General features: G+C 43.9%; 1 protein-coding gene across 1 annotated transcript; it reads right to left on the bottom strand.

The window, feature by feature from the left end:
• Positions 1-2,470: 2,470 nt before the first annotated feature.
• CITED2 (Cbp/p300 interacting transactivator with Glu/Asp rich carboxy-terminal domain 2) lies at positions 2,471-4,768 on the bottom strand. The gene is made up of 2 exons (XM_037045621.1): positions 4,524-4,768; positions 2,471-4,080 (listed from the first exon to the last, which is right to left on the bottom strand). Exon 2 carries the CDS (start codon positions 4,070-4,072, stop codon positions 3,251-3,253), a length of 822 nt encoding a protein of 273 aa, XP_036901516.1. The 5' UTR covers positions 4,073-4,080; positions 4,524-4,768; the 3' UTR covers positions 2,471-3,250.
• Between the last annotated feature and the right edge of the window lie 9,577 nt (positions 4,769-14,345).

The raw sequence follows: 14,345 nt of genomic DNA, 5'->3' as shown, positions 1-14,345 counted from the left end.
ACAATAGATGTCAGCCTTCTGGAACTAGTACTCCAGCCTAGCGCCCCGTAAACAGAGGTGATTAGGTAATTGCTCTTCAAAGAGCTACCCCCAAAGCTCTAACAGCTTTGTCAACTCTAGCAAAGATACTGCCACCAGGGTGTTAGCAGCCACAAGGCAAAGATACAAATTTTTATTAATGTGTATTTATTTTTCTGACATGTTTCTGTGATGTACGGTTGTTTACCATTGATCTCTTCTTGAAAATCAAGCATGGGGCGTCTATGTGTGGGCACAGCTTGAAGAACAGAAGCGCTCTTGTACCATATTAGAACTTTTTGAAAAACAGCCAAGGTACAGAGGTCAAATTTCCCCATATGCTATAAGTAACTTAGTAGGAAGCAAGACCACAAAAGGTTTTGCAAATGTCTGCCAGAAGCCCAGTGATCTAGGTCACTGTACAGGTTTCATTAATCAGGTTGTTCAAACAAGGAGTTATTTTTCTGTGCTTAAGAGACCGGCAGACATATCACATAGAATCTGCTCAATTGTTGATCAAGAAAGAGTTTTAATGAAATAGAGATCATTCAAGTGAACTGGAGGGAGGGAAAGGGTTGTATTTATACCGAAGAGAAATTGTGCTTTTAACCCAGCTCCTCTGTTTGAGTCCTCTGTTCTGGCTGAGATGGGCTCAGGATCTAATAATAGTTCCTTGGGCTTTGCATCTCCACATACGTGTTGGAGTTAGAGCAGCAGGAGGAATTTAGTGACAGAGCAGGTGTTGTGGCTTATTCCCTGGCAGTCTAAATGGTGAAGGGAGGTGGCAAGACAATTCTTTTGCTTCTTTCTTTATGCAAAAGAACAATGCCTCCAATAGCTTTACTTTTTTTTCCTGGCACAAGTGAAAAAGAACTAGAATTGCTGTATTAATATGTATGCAAACATATTTTTTCACTTGAGCCTCTGGAAAAAAAAAAGAAAGAAAAACTTACTGGGAAAATGCTTCGCCCGGAAGATTTACTGCTGATTGCAGATTCAGTATTGACATGTCTCAGGTGAAGAAAACTTCAGCTTTAACTAGATATGTGGGAAATCTGGATCAGTTTTTTAAATGGGGTGAAGAGTTTTCAATGACTGTGTATTTTCAGGTAGTTATTTAGAACATAATTTTTAATGTGTCAATTATAGAGGTATAAAAAAATCTAGCGGTGTGTGCATATTCATTTTAATGGCCCACCTTGGACAGGGACTTGCAGAATGTAGGTGATCTGAATTATACTGAAGTCAGCCTTTATGCCATACCTGCTGTTACTTAATACTTCGCTGTATCCTCTTCTATTTTTTTTTTAGTACAAAGTGAGTTTGAAGATTGGAATCTGTCTAAATGAAATGCCCTTTTAGAGTAGTGAGATTTTTATCCAATCTACATTTTTTGACTCTTCTAGTAGGTTAAATACTAGACTTTATTTTTTTTTTTTCCTTGAGTGTAGGAGTGTTGCTCTTACAAGCTGGGAAGGAAAAGCAAAAAATTCCTTCACCTTCCAACTGGGATTATTTGATTTGTAAGAATGTTACTTTTTCCTTTGCTTGATTATATAAGGTAAGACTTGACACCTACCTACTTAACTGAAATGTCTTCTTGATAACCCATTCCGGTAAAATTAAAATGACCTTATCCTCATGTCCTTTGCACCCAGACCCTGTAACAGAAAAGGCTCAGTACTCTGGAAAACAGGACGTGCTTGAGAGGGAACGGCTTGTCAAGACTGTAATTTGACCTTTGACTCAACCTCTCTTGAGTAAATTTTAAATATCATAGGAGAACAAAATGGAAAGCCTCGAAATGCAATGCTGCCTCCTTTTCCTCTTAGCACTGTAAGCCAGTCAGAAGCTATTTCAGATATTAAGCTAGAAATGTGTGTACCTCTCCTTGGTACTTTTGCGGAGAAATAAGGTTCATCACTAGAGACAGATTTCTGCGTGATGCCATTCTCATCCATCTCCCAGCATATTACTCCCATCTCCCTCCACTGAAGTTAATTGAATCAGGTTCAGCCAGAAACATTTAATTTTTCCCCTCCCACCCTATTTAGAAATATTTATATTATTTAGTATTATAAACCTTTTAACTCTAGGGTGTACTTGAATGTGATGGCAATTAAGGGGGAAAAAAGCTCTTTGACAACTTTGCAGCTTTTGATTAAACCATACCAAGAGGCAGGTTACAATGATAACAATGAAGCATTATGCCAATTATGTTAAATCCTGCTCTCAGCTTAAGCTCATCCTGTGTTAGTGTCCTGTGTTAGTGTCCTGTAATTTACCCTCTGGAATGCTGACTCTCATCTATAAAGTGACTTACGGAGGAAAGAAAAGAAAGCCACCAAAGGGAACCACCCCCACCAATGACTTCTAGAAAACAAGTATTTCTTAACTTTTTATTGACATTGGCAAATTAAAATAGAATAAATTAACAAGTATTTTTTCAAAAAAATGTTTTGTACAAAAATACTGTCAAAATTTCCTAAAAAGCTTTCAACACAGTAGTATCTTTTCATGTACTGAATATAACTATTAGCACAGTGTCAAAAATGTTGAAGACAGAAACAAAATAAAAATCTGTGAAATGTTGGCCACTGACGGACATTCCACACCCTATTATTGTCTGTACATATGGGGGAGGGGACAGCCAACTTGAAAGTGAACAGTATGACTTTTCCTGATCCAGAACGCTTGGCCCACTTCTGTTTAATCTTCCAGTTTAGCATGTTTTAAAAATTAGTCTGTACTCAAATGCATAGCTAAAAAAATGAAGCGAGATGGCAGTTTGTGCATCTGCCCTTCAAAGTTCATGCAACCAACTAATGCAATTTTTCCTTTACTCATAAATTTGAATGCAGTTCAGTCATTTGAAACCATCTACAAAACCCACAAGATTAAGTAGTTTGCCAAGATTAATATCTAACAGTTGAGCACTGGAGAAAGTGAGGAAATAAGGAGTAAAAACAAACAAAAAAAGACCCAAGTTAGCTAGATACTTCAACTACATAAGGGAGGTGAATGTCAAGGCTACAAAAACGAAACAAAAACAGAAAAAAAAAGTGGCAGCAATATTTTTTAAACCAATTTGTACAAGTTTATAGTTTACTTTGTTTCCAAGTTCTCAAACCTTTCAAGATCTGAAAAGTGAGATACTGTGTCTAAGGGAATGTTTTTTAATTCACACCGAAGAAGTTGGGGATTTGATTTCTTTCGCCAGGTTTCGATCGAGTCAACAGCTTACTCTGCTGGGCTGCTGTTTGCACACGAAGTCCGTCATAAAATCAAACTCGTTTTGCCCCAGCCAGAGTTCAGGCAGCTCCTTGATGCGGTCCAAACCCATTTCTATCACTAAGGACATAAGCACTTCCTCGTCGATGAAATCAGTGTCTATGACATTGGGCGGCAGCATTGCAGCAGGGACGTGGGCCACAGAGGCGGGCATGTTGCTGCTGCCACCGCCGCCACTGCCGGTAGTGTTGCCCGCGCCCGCGCCAGCACCCGCGGTGCTGCTGGAGCCGCTGGGGGTGCTGCTGCCGGTGGAGCCGCCGGGGGTGCTGCTGCCGCCGCTGTGTTTGGGGTTGCAATCTCGGAAGTGCTGGTTTGTCCCGTTCATCTGGTGGCCTGCAGCTGGGTGCAAATCCGGCATGTAGTGGTTGTGGGGATAGGGGTGATGGTTGAAATATTGGTTGTTGAGCTTCTGTAGCTGCATGCTGGCCGGCAGGGAGCCTCCCTGACTGGCCACCGGGGGCCCCATGAACTGGGAGTTGTTAAACCTGGCCGCAGGGGCCAGCGCGCTCGGGGGGTGCCCCCCGTTCACAGTCCCTGGCCCCATTGCATGCCTGATGCCGCTTGTGGCATTCATGTTGCCCGCGCCGTAGTGTATATGCTCGCCCATCAGAGCATTGAAGGCGTGTTGGGGCTGTTGCTGCTGCTGGTGGTGATGGGGGCTCGGAAACTGCCCCATACCCATGCGGTGGGCAGGGTGATGGTGCAACCCGCTGGTGCCGTCGGGGAAGCGCCCATGGTTCATGGCCATCATATGGTCTGCCATTTCCAGTCCTGCAAGGAAAAGGGCAGACGGTTAAGACCCACGCCACACGTGTCGCCCACCACAGCGCACCCCACTTTTTCTTGCAACTGCCCCCTAAGTTCCTGGCGCACATCGACCTCGAATCACTATCTCCAGGATCCCACTAGTGGCTTGTGCAGCCGGACTTGCCGCCCCAGCGAACCTGCCACCCACAACAGAGCCGGGGGCTGCACAAATGATCAGGGGCGGAAGACCGGAGGACCCGAGCCCACAACCCCTCCGCTCCATGAAGTCTCCTAATAAAGGAAGTGCCCCATAGCCCTGCCACAAACTTCAGGCGTTAAATCAGCCCCGTTGTTGCACATCCTGTTGTTATTCCCCAGCTCCGCCTCAAGCTCTTCCTCCGGGCAAACCCAGCCCTCGGAGGACTGGGCTGGCAGGAGCCCCAGCCAGCTTCGCCCGGTGCGCTTACCTTCCGTCTCAGCGATTTCTGTTCCGAAGACCGAGGGCGGGATCGTGGGGTCCAGGGCGGGCTCAGCAGCACATAGAGAGGGCCTTCCCGGCGTGCAGGGCTCTCGCGGTCTCGATGTTGGCGCTGAAGTCTTGCAACTGCAGAGGTAGAGTCAGAGCGTTCGCTTTTATTTCCCCTCCGTTGCCCTCACAGCTCAGTAAGACCGCCCGGTAACTGCCAACAATGAGCTGTGTTTCTTAGGGCTTTGGCCACAGTTAATATAAGGGATTTCAGGAAGGGCGGAGCGAGAGCCTCTCGATGGCCGGAAAGAAAAAGCGGATTCAGGAACTTAAGACCTACTGAACGGGGTTGTGGAGCTGCGTCCCTGATGCCAGTGGCACGTGCGCAGAGGCTGCAGCCTACCCAGGCACCGCCCCGTTTCCCCCCGACTCTGGTTTCCTGTGGGCCCACAAACTTGAGGCCTGCCCGGCTGCCCCGGGGCAAGGAGAAAGCCCTCCTTGGAGTCTGCAGGTGGCACCTTACCAGAAAGCAGGGAGAAATCTCCACCCCCCCATCCCCCCCCCCCCACACAGCAGGATCCTTCTACTTGGAGCTTTTCCGCCTACCGATCTAGGCTGTCTTCTACGAGAAAAAGGGGGTTCATTCAGCACCCCGCTCTCTAGCTCTCTGTAGTGCCTTCTGCCCGCCCCCCCTCCCCCCCGCCCAGTTTTGCAAAAGCTTTCCTGGGCTGAGAAGAATGGCTGTTTCCTTAAGTGGATTTTAAACCCCCGGACAAATAATGCCCTTTCCCCCGAAAGTGCTTTTCCGGACTGTGCCTTTGTGTTTTTATGGGGGCAGTAGGTAAACTGATCTAGATATTTTGCGTGTAGATGTATTCCCCCGCCCCCTCCCCCCCCCACTCCTTTCAAGGACAGGAGCTGGGGGCGGGGAGCAACAGTGGCTGCAGGTGGACCAGGCGCGCTCACACCCCACTGTCTCTGGTCTTGTGCTCGGGAATCCGGTCCACGCTTTCAGACCCACCCGCCGCTCCCGGGTACGTGTGCTTCAGCTAAGTTTGCTTTTTGCAGCTCTTAGTAGCTTTGGCATCCGAGCTGAGGCGTCTCTGCTCTGTAAACAAACTCAGCGATCCTCGTCCCCAAATCCACCTTTTTACACATACACAGTTTCTTGCTTCTGCTGTTGCCCTTGATCCAGGAGGTGGGGGTGTGTGCAAACTTGCACAGCCTCCCTTCGGGCTGTATTTGACGGTTTGGGGTTGATTTAGAAGCGAACGGGTTTGTAATTAAGAAATTCGAGGGTTGAGTAAGTCTACTGTTGCTGGAAAAGGAAAACAAATAGAGAAAATGGTAATCGCTTTGTAAATAAAGTCGTTCTGGAGGTGGACACGTAGCTGCACGTCCTGTATGACACCCAAGCACACACTGCTGAGACTCTTCCTTTCCAGGGAAATTGTTTGGTGGGGCAATGGGCGATGATAATAACTGTGCTTCCCACAACGCAGCACAACTAGCCTGGTCGTCCATTTGGCTCATTGACTTGCAAATAAAAGCCATAACGCACGGGTCTGGGCAACTACCCGGTTGGAGATCTCTCTGGCTTTCTAACAGGGGGAAGCCTGTTGGTTTTCCCAACACTGTGCTGAGGCTGCGCGAGGCTTTTATGTTGCTCTTTATGTGGTGAAAAACGAATTTAGCGCTCCGAATAAGGACTTCTGTTCAGGGTTGTTTCTTCATAACTCGATAGCCATTGAAGACTTCCTGCTGCCAAGAGTGAGTTCCCTGCCCCCCTCCCGCCCCCTTTTCTCCCTTCTTGTTCACAAGACTTTTAGGCTCTATGTCTTGAGAACTGGAAATTCTGATACATTTTCCCTTTCAGGAATTTGCAAATAAGACCAAAACTTGTTTATTTCCATCTATTACCCCTCCATCTTCCATGTATTTATGGGGAGCCAGCTCATGGTCTAAAGGAGGAGATGAACAAACAGGCCTTGGATGGTGATAGATACCACAGCAGCACTAAACACAAGGACTGGTAGGAGCACATAGGCAGGACACCAAACCTGGCCTTCAGGGCCTCCGGGAAGCTTCTGGGTGGAGGTGGTGGCTAGATTGCAGCCTGAGAATGAGCAGAAGCTAGGAGCTCCAGGAGGGGGCAGAGATGAGACAAGCAAGGTTGGAAAGGCAAACTGGGGCTGGATCCTGTGGGCTTTGGTCACCAATTGAGAAATTTGGATTATACCTTGAAGATAATAAGAAGCAGGCGAAGGCTCATGAACCTATGAGATGATCCAATTTTTGTTTTAGAGAGATCAGGATAATACTGTTGAGAATAGACTGAGAAACTAAGACTGGAAACAGCGAGCCCAGTTAGGGGGCAGTTACAGTCACAGAGGGATTTATCCTGCGACCCTGGGTAAGGCCGTGGTCTACATATGACCTTTACACTGCTTGATGGTTGTATTCGTTTCCTAGGGCTTCCATAATGAACTACCACGCTAACCTTTGTATACACCACTCAGAAATTCATTTTCCCACAGTTCTGGAGACTCAAAGTCCAAGATTAAGGTGTTGGCAGCACTGGTTTTGTGTGGTTCGCAGGCCCGCGCTCAATCCACTGAGCCACACTAGCCAAAAGGGCTGGTTTTGAAGATTGTGAGGGAAATGTGTTCTATGCCTCTCTCCTAGATTTGGTGGTCTGCTAGTCATCTTTGCTGTCCCTTGGCTCATATATGCATCATCCCAATCTCTGCGTTTATCTTCATGTGGTCTCCTCTCCCCTCCCCCTCCTCTCCCCTTCCCCTCCCCTCTCCTCTCTTTTCTTTCCCTCTTCACCAGTCATATTGGATTAGAGCCTATCTTAATGAATTTTAACTTAATTACCTCTGCAAAGACCCTGTTTCCAAATAGGGCTCATTCTGGTGAATTGGAGGCTAGGAGCCCAACATCTTTCCTGGAGGGACACAATTCAACCCATAGCAGTGGTGACTAACACAGGACCCTTGCCATTATGGAGGAAAGGTGCTGCCTAGAGCTCTCTTCCCAGCCACCCTGCTGACCCACACTGTCGTTCCTTCCCATCTCTGCTCGGACAGGTGACACCTCAGTGAGGTCCGCTGACGACCGTACTCACACAGCAGTGCCCTCTGTTTTCTTACCCTGTTTCAGTTTCCCCCTTCCCCCTTATCCCCACCTGACATGTCACCTATTGAATTTTCACCGTCTTTCCTACTGAAACGGCAGCTCCAGGAGAGCAGGGACCTTATTCATTCAGTATCTAAAACAAGTCCTTGTATGTCCGTTTTTACTGATTAGATTAATGAGTGAGTGAATGAATGAAATACAGCAGAGGGATCAAGGGACCCAAATGGACAGCTTATAGGGGAGTCAGGGAAGACTTTTCTGGAGGAGGTTACTTTCAAGGCTGGTGGAAGGAAAATCTAGTGGAAAGGAGTACAGTGGCTTCCCACTGTTTGCATAGTGGCCTGTCACGTCCTTGGGTAAAACTGCCACCTGTTTCGGAATGTGGCTCCTCTAAGGTCAGGATTGTTGGCTGCTGAGTTATGAGGGGAAGTCCCCATTGGTGCACTGGGGTTGTCCAACCCGTGACCTGTGGGCAGCATGCCGCCCAGGATGGCTGTGCATGAGGCCCAACACAAAATCATAAATTTACTTAAAGCCTTTTTTTGCTCATCAGTTTTTGTTAGTGTTTGTATATTTATTTTATTTTTTTAAAGATTTTATTTATTTATCTTTAGAGGGGAAGGGAAGGAGAGAATAAGAGAAACATCAACGCATGGCTGCCTCTCATGGGTCCCCTGCTGGGAACTGGCCCGCAACCCAGGCATGTGCCCTGACTGGGAATCCAAATGTGATTGTGTGGTCTGCAGGCCCGTGCTCAATCCACTGAGCCACACCAGCCAGGTCAGTGTTCGTATATTTAATATGTGGCCTAAGACAACTGTTCTTTCATTGAGGCCCAGAGACACCAAAAGGTTGGACACCCCTGGAACATTTGATTGAAGCCCAGCTTTGGGAGGTAACCTCCCGCTTCAGCTAACTCCTGGGTTAAGGAAAGGCTGACTAAGGGCCCAGAATCAACAAATCTACAAGAGTGTATACATATATAATGGGGTGGGATGGGAGTGGGGGTCAGGTGCAGGGGATTCTGATTCTGAATTTCCTGCTCTGCCTAGATGACCTCACCTAATCCTCACCCAAACAAGTAGGGATGACTTTCATTCCTTCAGAAAGGAGAATTTTGAGTCTCAGAGAGTTTAAACCACAAATCAAAAAAGCAAACATGACCACTTTCTTAGAGGGATTAATTACAATGGGAGAGAATGAAACAAAGACAGACACTGGTTGGGCCTCTTTTCCTCTTTCCCTCCTCCCGACACCTTGGCTCTAGGTCTCAGCTGGTAGAAACACTGCTGCCACTTGGCTCCACTGCTCACTCCACCGTCAGAATGAGGTGGGACCCTCTCACATGGCTTGAGGTATGACAATGGTCCCTAGTTCTGCCTTTGTCCTCTTCCTACTCTCCTTCATCTATGGAGTCTATGCTGGAAAATTCTGGTATTTTACTGGTCTGTGGAATAATCCAGGATAGAAAATGTTGGTGGACCCAGAGGTCCTGATCCAGGTACTATGGATGGTTTTAGTGTTGGGGTGGTAGCCTGGTTAATAAAGCAACTGGAAGCCCTATATGAAACCTTGAATTATCTGCAAGTGAAATAAATGATGTCTTACATATGCATATATGTCAAAATGATATATACATACCAGTTTTAAACCTGTGAATTTGGTTCTAGTTAATAAAATACAAATTCACTTGAAATTATTACAAAACTCACAATAATGTTTTTGTTTTTATGTATTTTATCATGTGATAGCAATATAACCATGACCGTGTGTGTGTGTGTGTGTGTGTGTGTGTATGTGCGCGCGCTTGTGCATGGGTGGGGGTGGTCAGCAAAATGTGTTTATTAAAAGGCAGTCTTTCTACTTGATGAAGTTGATATTGTCTCATCGGAGACACTGGTTGAAAGGAAGATTCCAAGGCAGTATCCCTGACACTCCTTATTCACCAGGGTGGGAGTAGAGCCTGAGGTTCTATGTAGTTTTTTTAAAAAGCTTCCCAGATGGTTCTTGTCTTTAGTCAGGTTTGCAAACCACTGACCTAGTGTGTAGGTAGATGGCAATGAGGGTTATTCTCCCAGGGATCGGGTGTACCAAGAGCCTGGCCCATACTCATAAAAGCCTGTTCCCCAGATTGCTGCCCGCCTGCACCCCCATGATTGGAATTTTGCCCATCTTTGAAGGTCCAGCTCAGATGACATCTCTTCACGCCTTCCCTGATCCCTGAGGTGGAACGAATTCTGGCTCTTTTGCTGCTTCCAGGACATTTCACTCAGATCTTCCTGTAAGCCTTATTCTGGCTTTACTCGTGGGAATTTGTGCCCTGGTACAGCCTTCCGTATAATGACAGAGTTTCATTGGTGAGCTCCAAAGGGCTGCACAATGTCGTGCATGAGTAGCTGGTATTACTCTGCTGGGATGCTGTAACAAAATACCACAGGGTGGGTGGCTTAAGCAGCAGACAGTTATTTTCTCATAGTTCTGGAGGCTAGAAGTCCAAAATCCAGGTGTCAGCAGGGTTGGTTTCTTCCGAGGCTTCCCTCCTTGGCTGTCTTCTTGCTGTGCCCTCATGTGGTTTTTCCTGCGTCCTCAGCACTGCAGCCTCCCAGGAATCTCTTTGTGACCCATCCATGGGGACTCATTTTAGTTTTATCGCCATGATGTCCAAATACAGTAACATTCTGAGATGCCGAGGGGTTAGAATTTCAACATAAGAATTTTTAGGAACAGTTTAGCTTGTGACATGCCTCATGTGTAGATTCTTTTATCTGCAGTTTCTGCAGTTTCAATTACCTGGAGTCAACTGCAGTCCAAATATATGGAATAGAAGATTGCAGAAAAAAAACCATTTTATTAGTTTTAAATTTTGTGTCATTCTGAGTAGTGTAATGAAATCTAACGATGTCCTTCTCAGAGGTGACTCATCCCTTTGTCCAGCATCTGCAGTGTGCATGCTCCCACCTGTTAGTCATTTAGTAGCTGGCTGGGTATCACACAGTACTTGTGTTTCAGTCACCCTTATCTTACTCAGTAATGGCCCCAAGGCCAAGAATGGTAATGCTGGCAATTTGGATATGCCAAAGAGAATGTGTAAAGGACTTACTTTTATTGAAAAGGTGAAAATTCTCAACTTAATTAGGAAAGTAGAAAAATCATATGCTGAGGTTGCTAAAACCTATGCTAAGATTGCATCTCCTGTCTGTGAAATTGTGAAGGAGAAAGCACTTTGTGTTTTGTTTTTGCACCTCAGCCTGCAAAGTTATGGTCACAGTGCATGATAAGTGCTTAGTTAACGTGGGAAAGGCCTTACATTGTGAGTGGAAGAGATGAATGGCACACATTTCCATCAAAGGCAATGTTATTGTGCCATAAAGTACTGAGCCCATGTGAAAACTTCAGCAAGGGATCCCCTGAAACCGGTGACACTAACCCATTTACTGCAAATAAAGGATGTGTGTGCAGATTCAGGGATAGGTTTGGGCTGAAAAACATAAAGATTACTGAGTCCACCGATGAAGAAGCTGCTGCCACACTTCCAGCAGAGTTAAAGAAGTTGATTAAGGAGACAGGATGCCATCCAAAGCAAGTCTTCTGCTGGGACGAAACTGGGCTTTTCTGGAAGAAGATGCTCAATAGAACTTAAATTCATAAAAGTACAAAGAGGGCATCAGGGTGTAAAACATGGAGGCCAGATGAATTCCGACACTACGTGGCGGTGCTCCAGGACATGATAAAGCCAGGCACGTGTCCAGAGGAGAGAACCCGCGTGCTAATGAAAACAAAAGCAGACATTCCCTGTTTGCGTTCTGGCAACAAGGGCAGACAGCCATCTTGTTGTTGTTGTTTTTTTCCCCCCATGAGATTGTTTTCATGTTTAATAGTATGGAGAGCATTTTGCTGGATTCACATCCTCACATATTTTCCCATCTGTTATATGGACATTATCTTTTGTAGCTGAAATTTTTTCCTTGATCTTTCAGAGAAAATCTTCTTAAGATATTTTCAAGATTTGCTTTAGTCACAGGGGAAAAAATGGAAAGAAACTTCATTCTTCACCTGAAGAGGTTTTTTTTTTTTTTTTCTAAAATAGTTTTTGGAGAAGTTCTGATTCCCCCTTAGGATATTTTCTCTTTATCATTGTAATGGTGTTTATCCTTGCCTGTTATGATTAGAAAAACCTACTCAGGCAGTTGCCTTGTTGACAAAATGGTTCTCCAGTGCATGGCATGAAGGGTGAGTGCAGTGCAATAAGATATTTTGAGAGACCACATTTGCATAACTGCTATCACAGGATGTTGTTGTATGTTACTATTAATTATTGTTACTCTCTCACACTGCCTAATTTATCAGTTAAACTTTGTCATAGGTATGAGTATATAGAAAAAACATGTTCTGTGATTTCGTGCATTTACTGGGGGTCTTGGAATGCATCCCCTGAGAATGGAGGGGACCATAGTATTTGACATTTCATTATTCTACAGCTTTAACAATAAACTGGACAACATTCACATTGGTTCTGAAGTTGGGTGAGGTATGTTGGAAGGCAGAAGAAAAATTCAGTGACCCTAGCTAATTAGAGAAATGCTCCATCAAAAACAGGATTATATTCAATAGGAAAAACTTCAAAGTCCCCGTGAGGACAATAGCAAATTACATGAGTATTGGGTGGGAAATTATTGGCTAGATATAACAAGTCCAGCCAGAAAAAAAAGTATGGGTCAAACTGAGCTATTATTGGTTGAATGGGAGGCAGCAATGGAATGCTGTCATTAAAAAGGAAACAAATTGTAGTGTATTAGGAGTGAGAATATCACATGATAGAGCTGAAGTAATCCTTTTGCTACACTTGGCTCTTCTCAGAGTTTGCGGTTGTGTGTAACTTTACATTTTAATAAAGTGTTACAGAAACTAAAGAAGGTTCATTTTTAAAAAGGAAATATATTTTAAGGGGATGGGAAATGGGAATTATAATGGCTATTTAATCTGGAGAAGAAAAGGCTGACAGGTGACTTAATACATATGTTCTGCTGTACACATAGGGAAACTAATATGGCGGATCCTTTCCAGATGTTTTCCTTTTCCACTGAGACAAAGAAGAAAGGAAAGCATTTTTTAAAAGAGGGCTTTAGATCAGTGGTTCTCAAATTGTGTTCTGCAGACTTTGAGTGTTCTCAGCTTCACTTTTACGTGCTTTATATATTAAGGATTTCATGTTTGAATTTGTTTTAAAACCTTGTTCTTCTGTTCAACAGCTATGAAAACTAAAGCTTTTGGTGATACAGAAATCACAGAATTCTAATTCTGGGTGGAACTTTAAAAAGAGTCTTATCTAAATTCCCTGATTTTCTAGATGAGAAATCTGAGGTCCTGAGAGGTTAAGTGACTTACTCATAAAGGACTTCCTAAATACCAGAATTTAAAAACATCAGAGCAGATTATCAGAGGGAACCATGTCTCTGTGAAGACTTCAGTGAAATAGGATTGAGATGTGTTGAATGGTTTAGATCAGGATTTCCCAGGTGGCATTCTATATCGTAGGTGAGCAGGTTGATAAAAGGCAGTAACAATATCTGTATCATTTCCTACTTGTTAAAAAGTGAGAAATAAAGTCATTTAAAAGTATTTTTACAGTTCAAAATGGACATGTGATAGTCCCTGAGTGCGTGCCGAGTGAGCTGACTGAACTGGCCGCGTACTGAACAGCGGTCCAGGGGCAGACCCTTCGCCCTGTTACCTTCTTGCTAAATACCTTTGTCAGAGGGATGGGATTTTTTTTTTTTAACTCTTTTACAGCTTTCAGTGTTCGAATTCTCATTCACATAGGGATTTTTTTTTAAGACAGAAGAAAGATGGTCCTGAATAAAACAGGTCAATGAGAAATGTAATAATGGTTATTATTTTGCAAATGAATTCTTAGGATGCTCACCTCATCCAGAGGTTGCATTCATGTAAAGAAAGTTCTTATATAGCACAAATACATAACTCTATATAAGTTATAATAATGTATATGTAATTTATATCTACATGTGTAATAATTGTGGAGGTATGTTTACAAATAGTTTCCTGAAACTATTTTCTCTCATCTCATTAGTTAAAAACAAAACACTAAAATTATTTTTAAAGCATCCAGTTGGTTTTTAAGTATAAGGTGCAAGATCTACAAACACCAAGAAATTAAAGTATCTTGTGTTAATTTCTGGTATGTAGTTTATATTTCAGTCTCTGCTTACAAATGCACTAAACACAAAGTCTGAAGAGAATGTATTGTTAATTTTGAATTTGTCAACAAATGATGCTTTTCCGTAATAATCAATTTAAGAAAAGTTGTACAATATAAGTTCACTATATATATAAAAAAAGAATTTTATATTTTTGTGTAATAAATGTAATTAAAGATTGGGTTAAAGTAAACTCCAAAAAACAAACTTTAATTGTATATTTACCTAAAATATAATATTTTTGTGTTCTCTCTTTATATGCCATACACAAAATTTAAAAACAGACCTGACCCATGTGGCACAGTTGGTTGGATAACATCCCCCAAAGGGAAAGGTCACCAGTTTGATTCCCAGTCAGGGCACATGCCTACCTTTCAGGTTTGGTTGCAGGTCAAGGCATGTAGCAGAGGCAACCAATCAATGTTATCAGTGCTTCTCATATCAGTGTTTTCTTTCCCTCTCTTTCT

Source organism: Sturnira hondurensis, unplaced genomic scaffold (assembly GCF_014824575.4).
Source record: "Sturnira hondurensis isolate 20B ecotype Veracruz unplaced genomic scaffold, ASM1482457v3 Scaffold0004474, whole genome shotgun sequence".
NCBI classification, from domain to species: domain Eukaryota; kingdom Metazoa; phylum Chordata; class Mammalia; order Chiroptera; family Phyllostomidae; genus Sturnira; species Sturnira hondurensis.
Note: the sequence above shows the minus strand (reverse complement) of the source record. Positions and strands in the feature narration are given on the sequence as shown.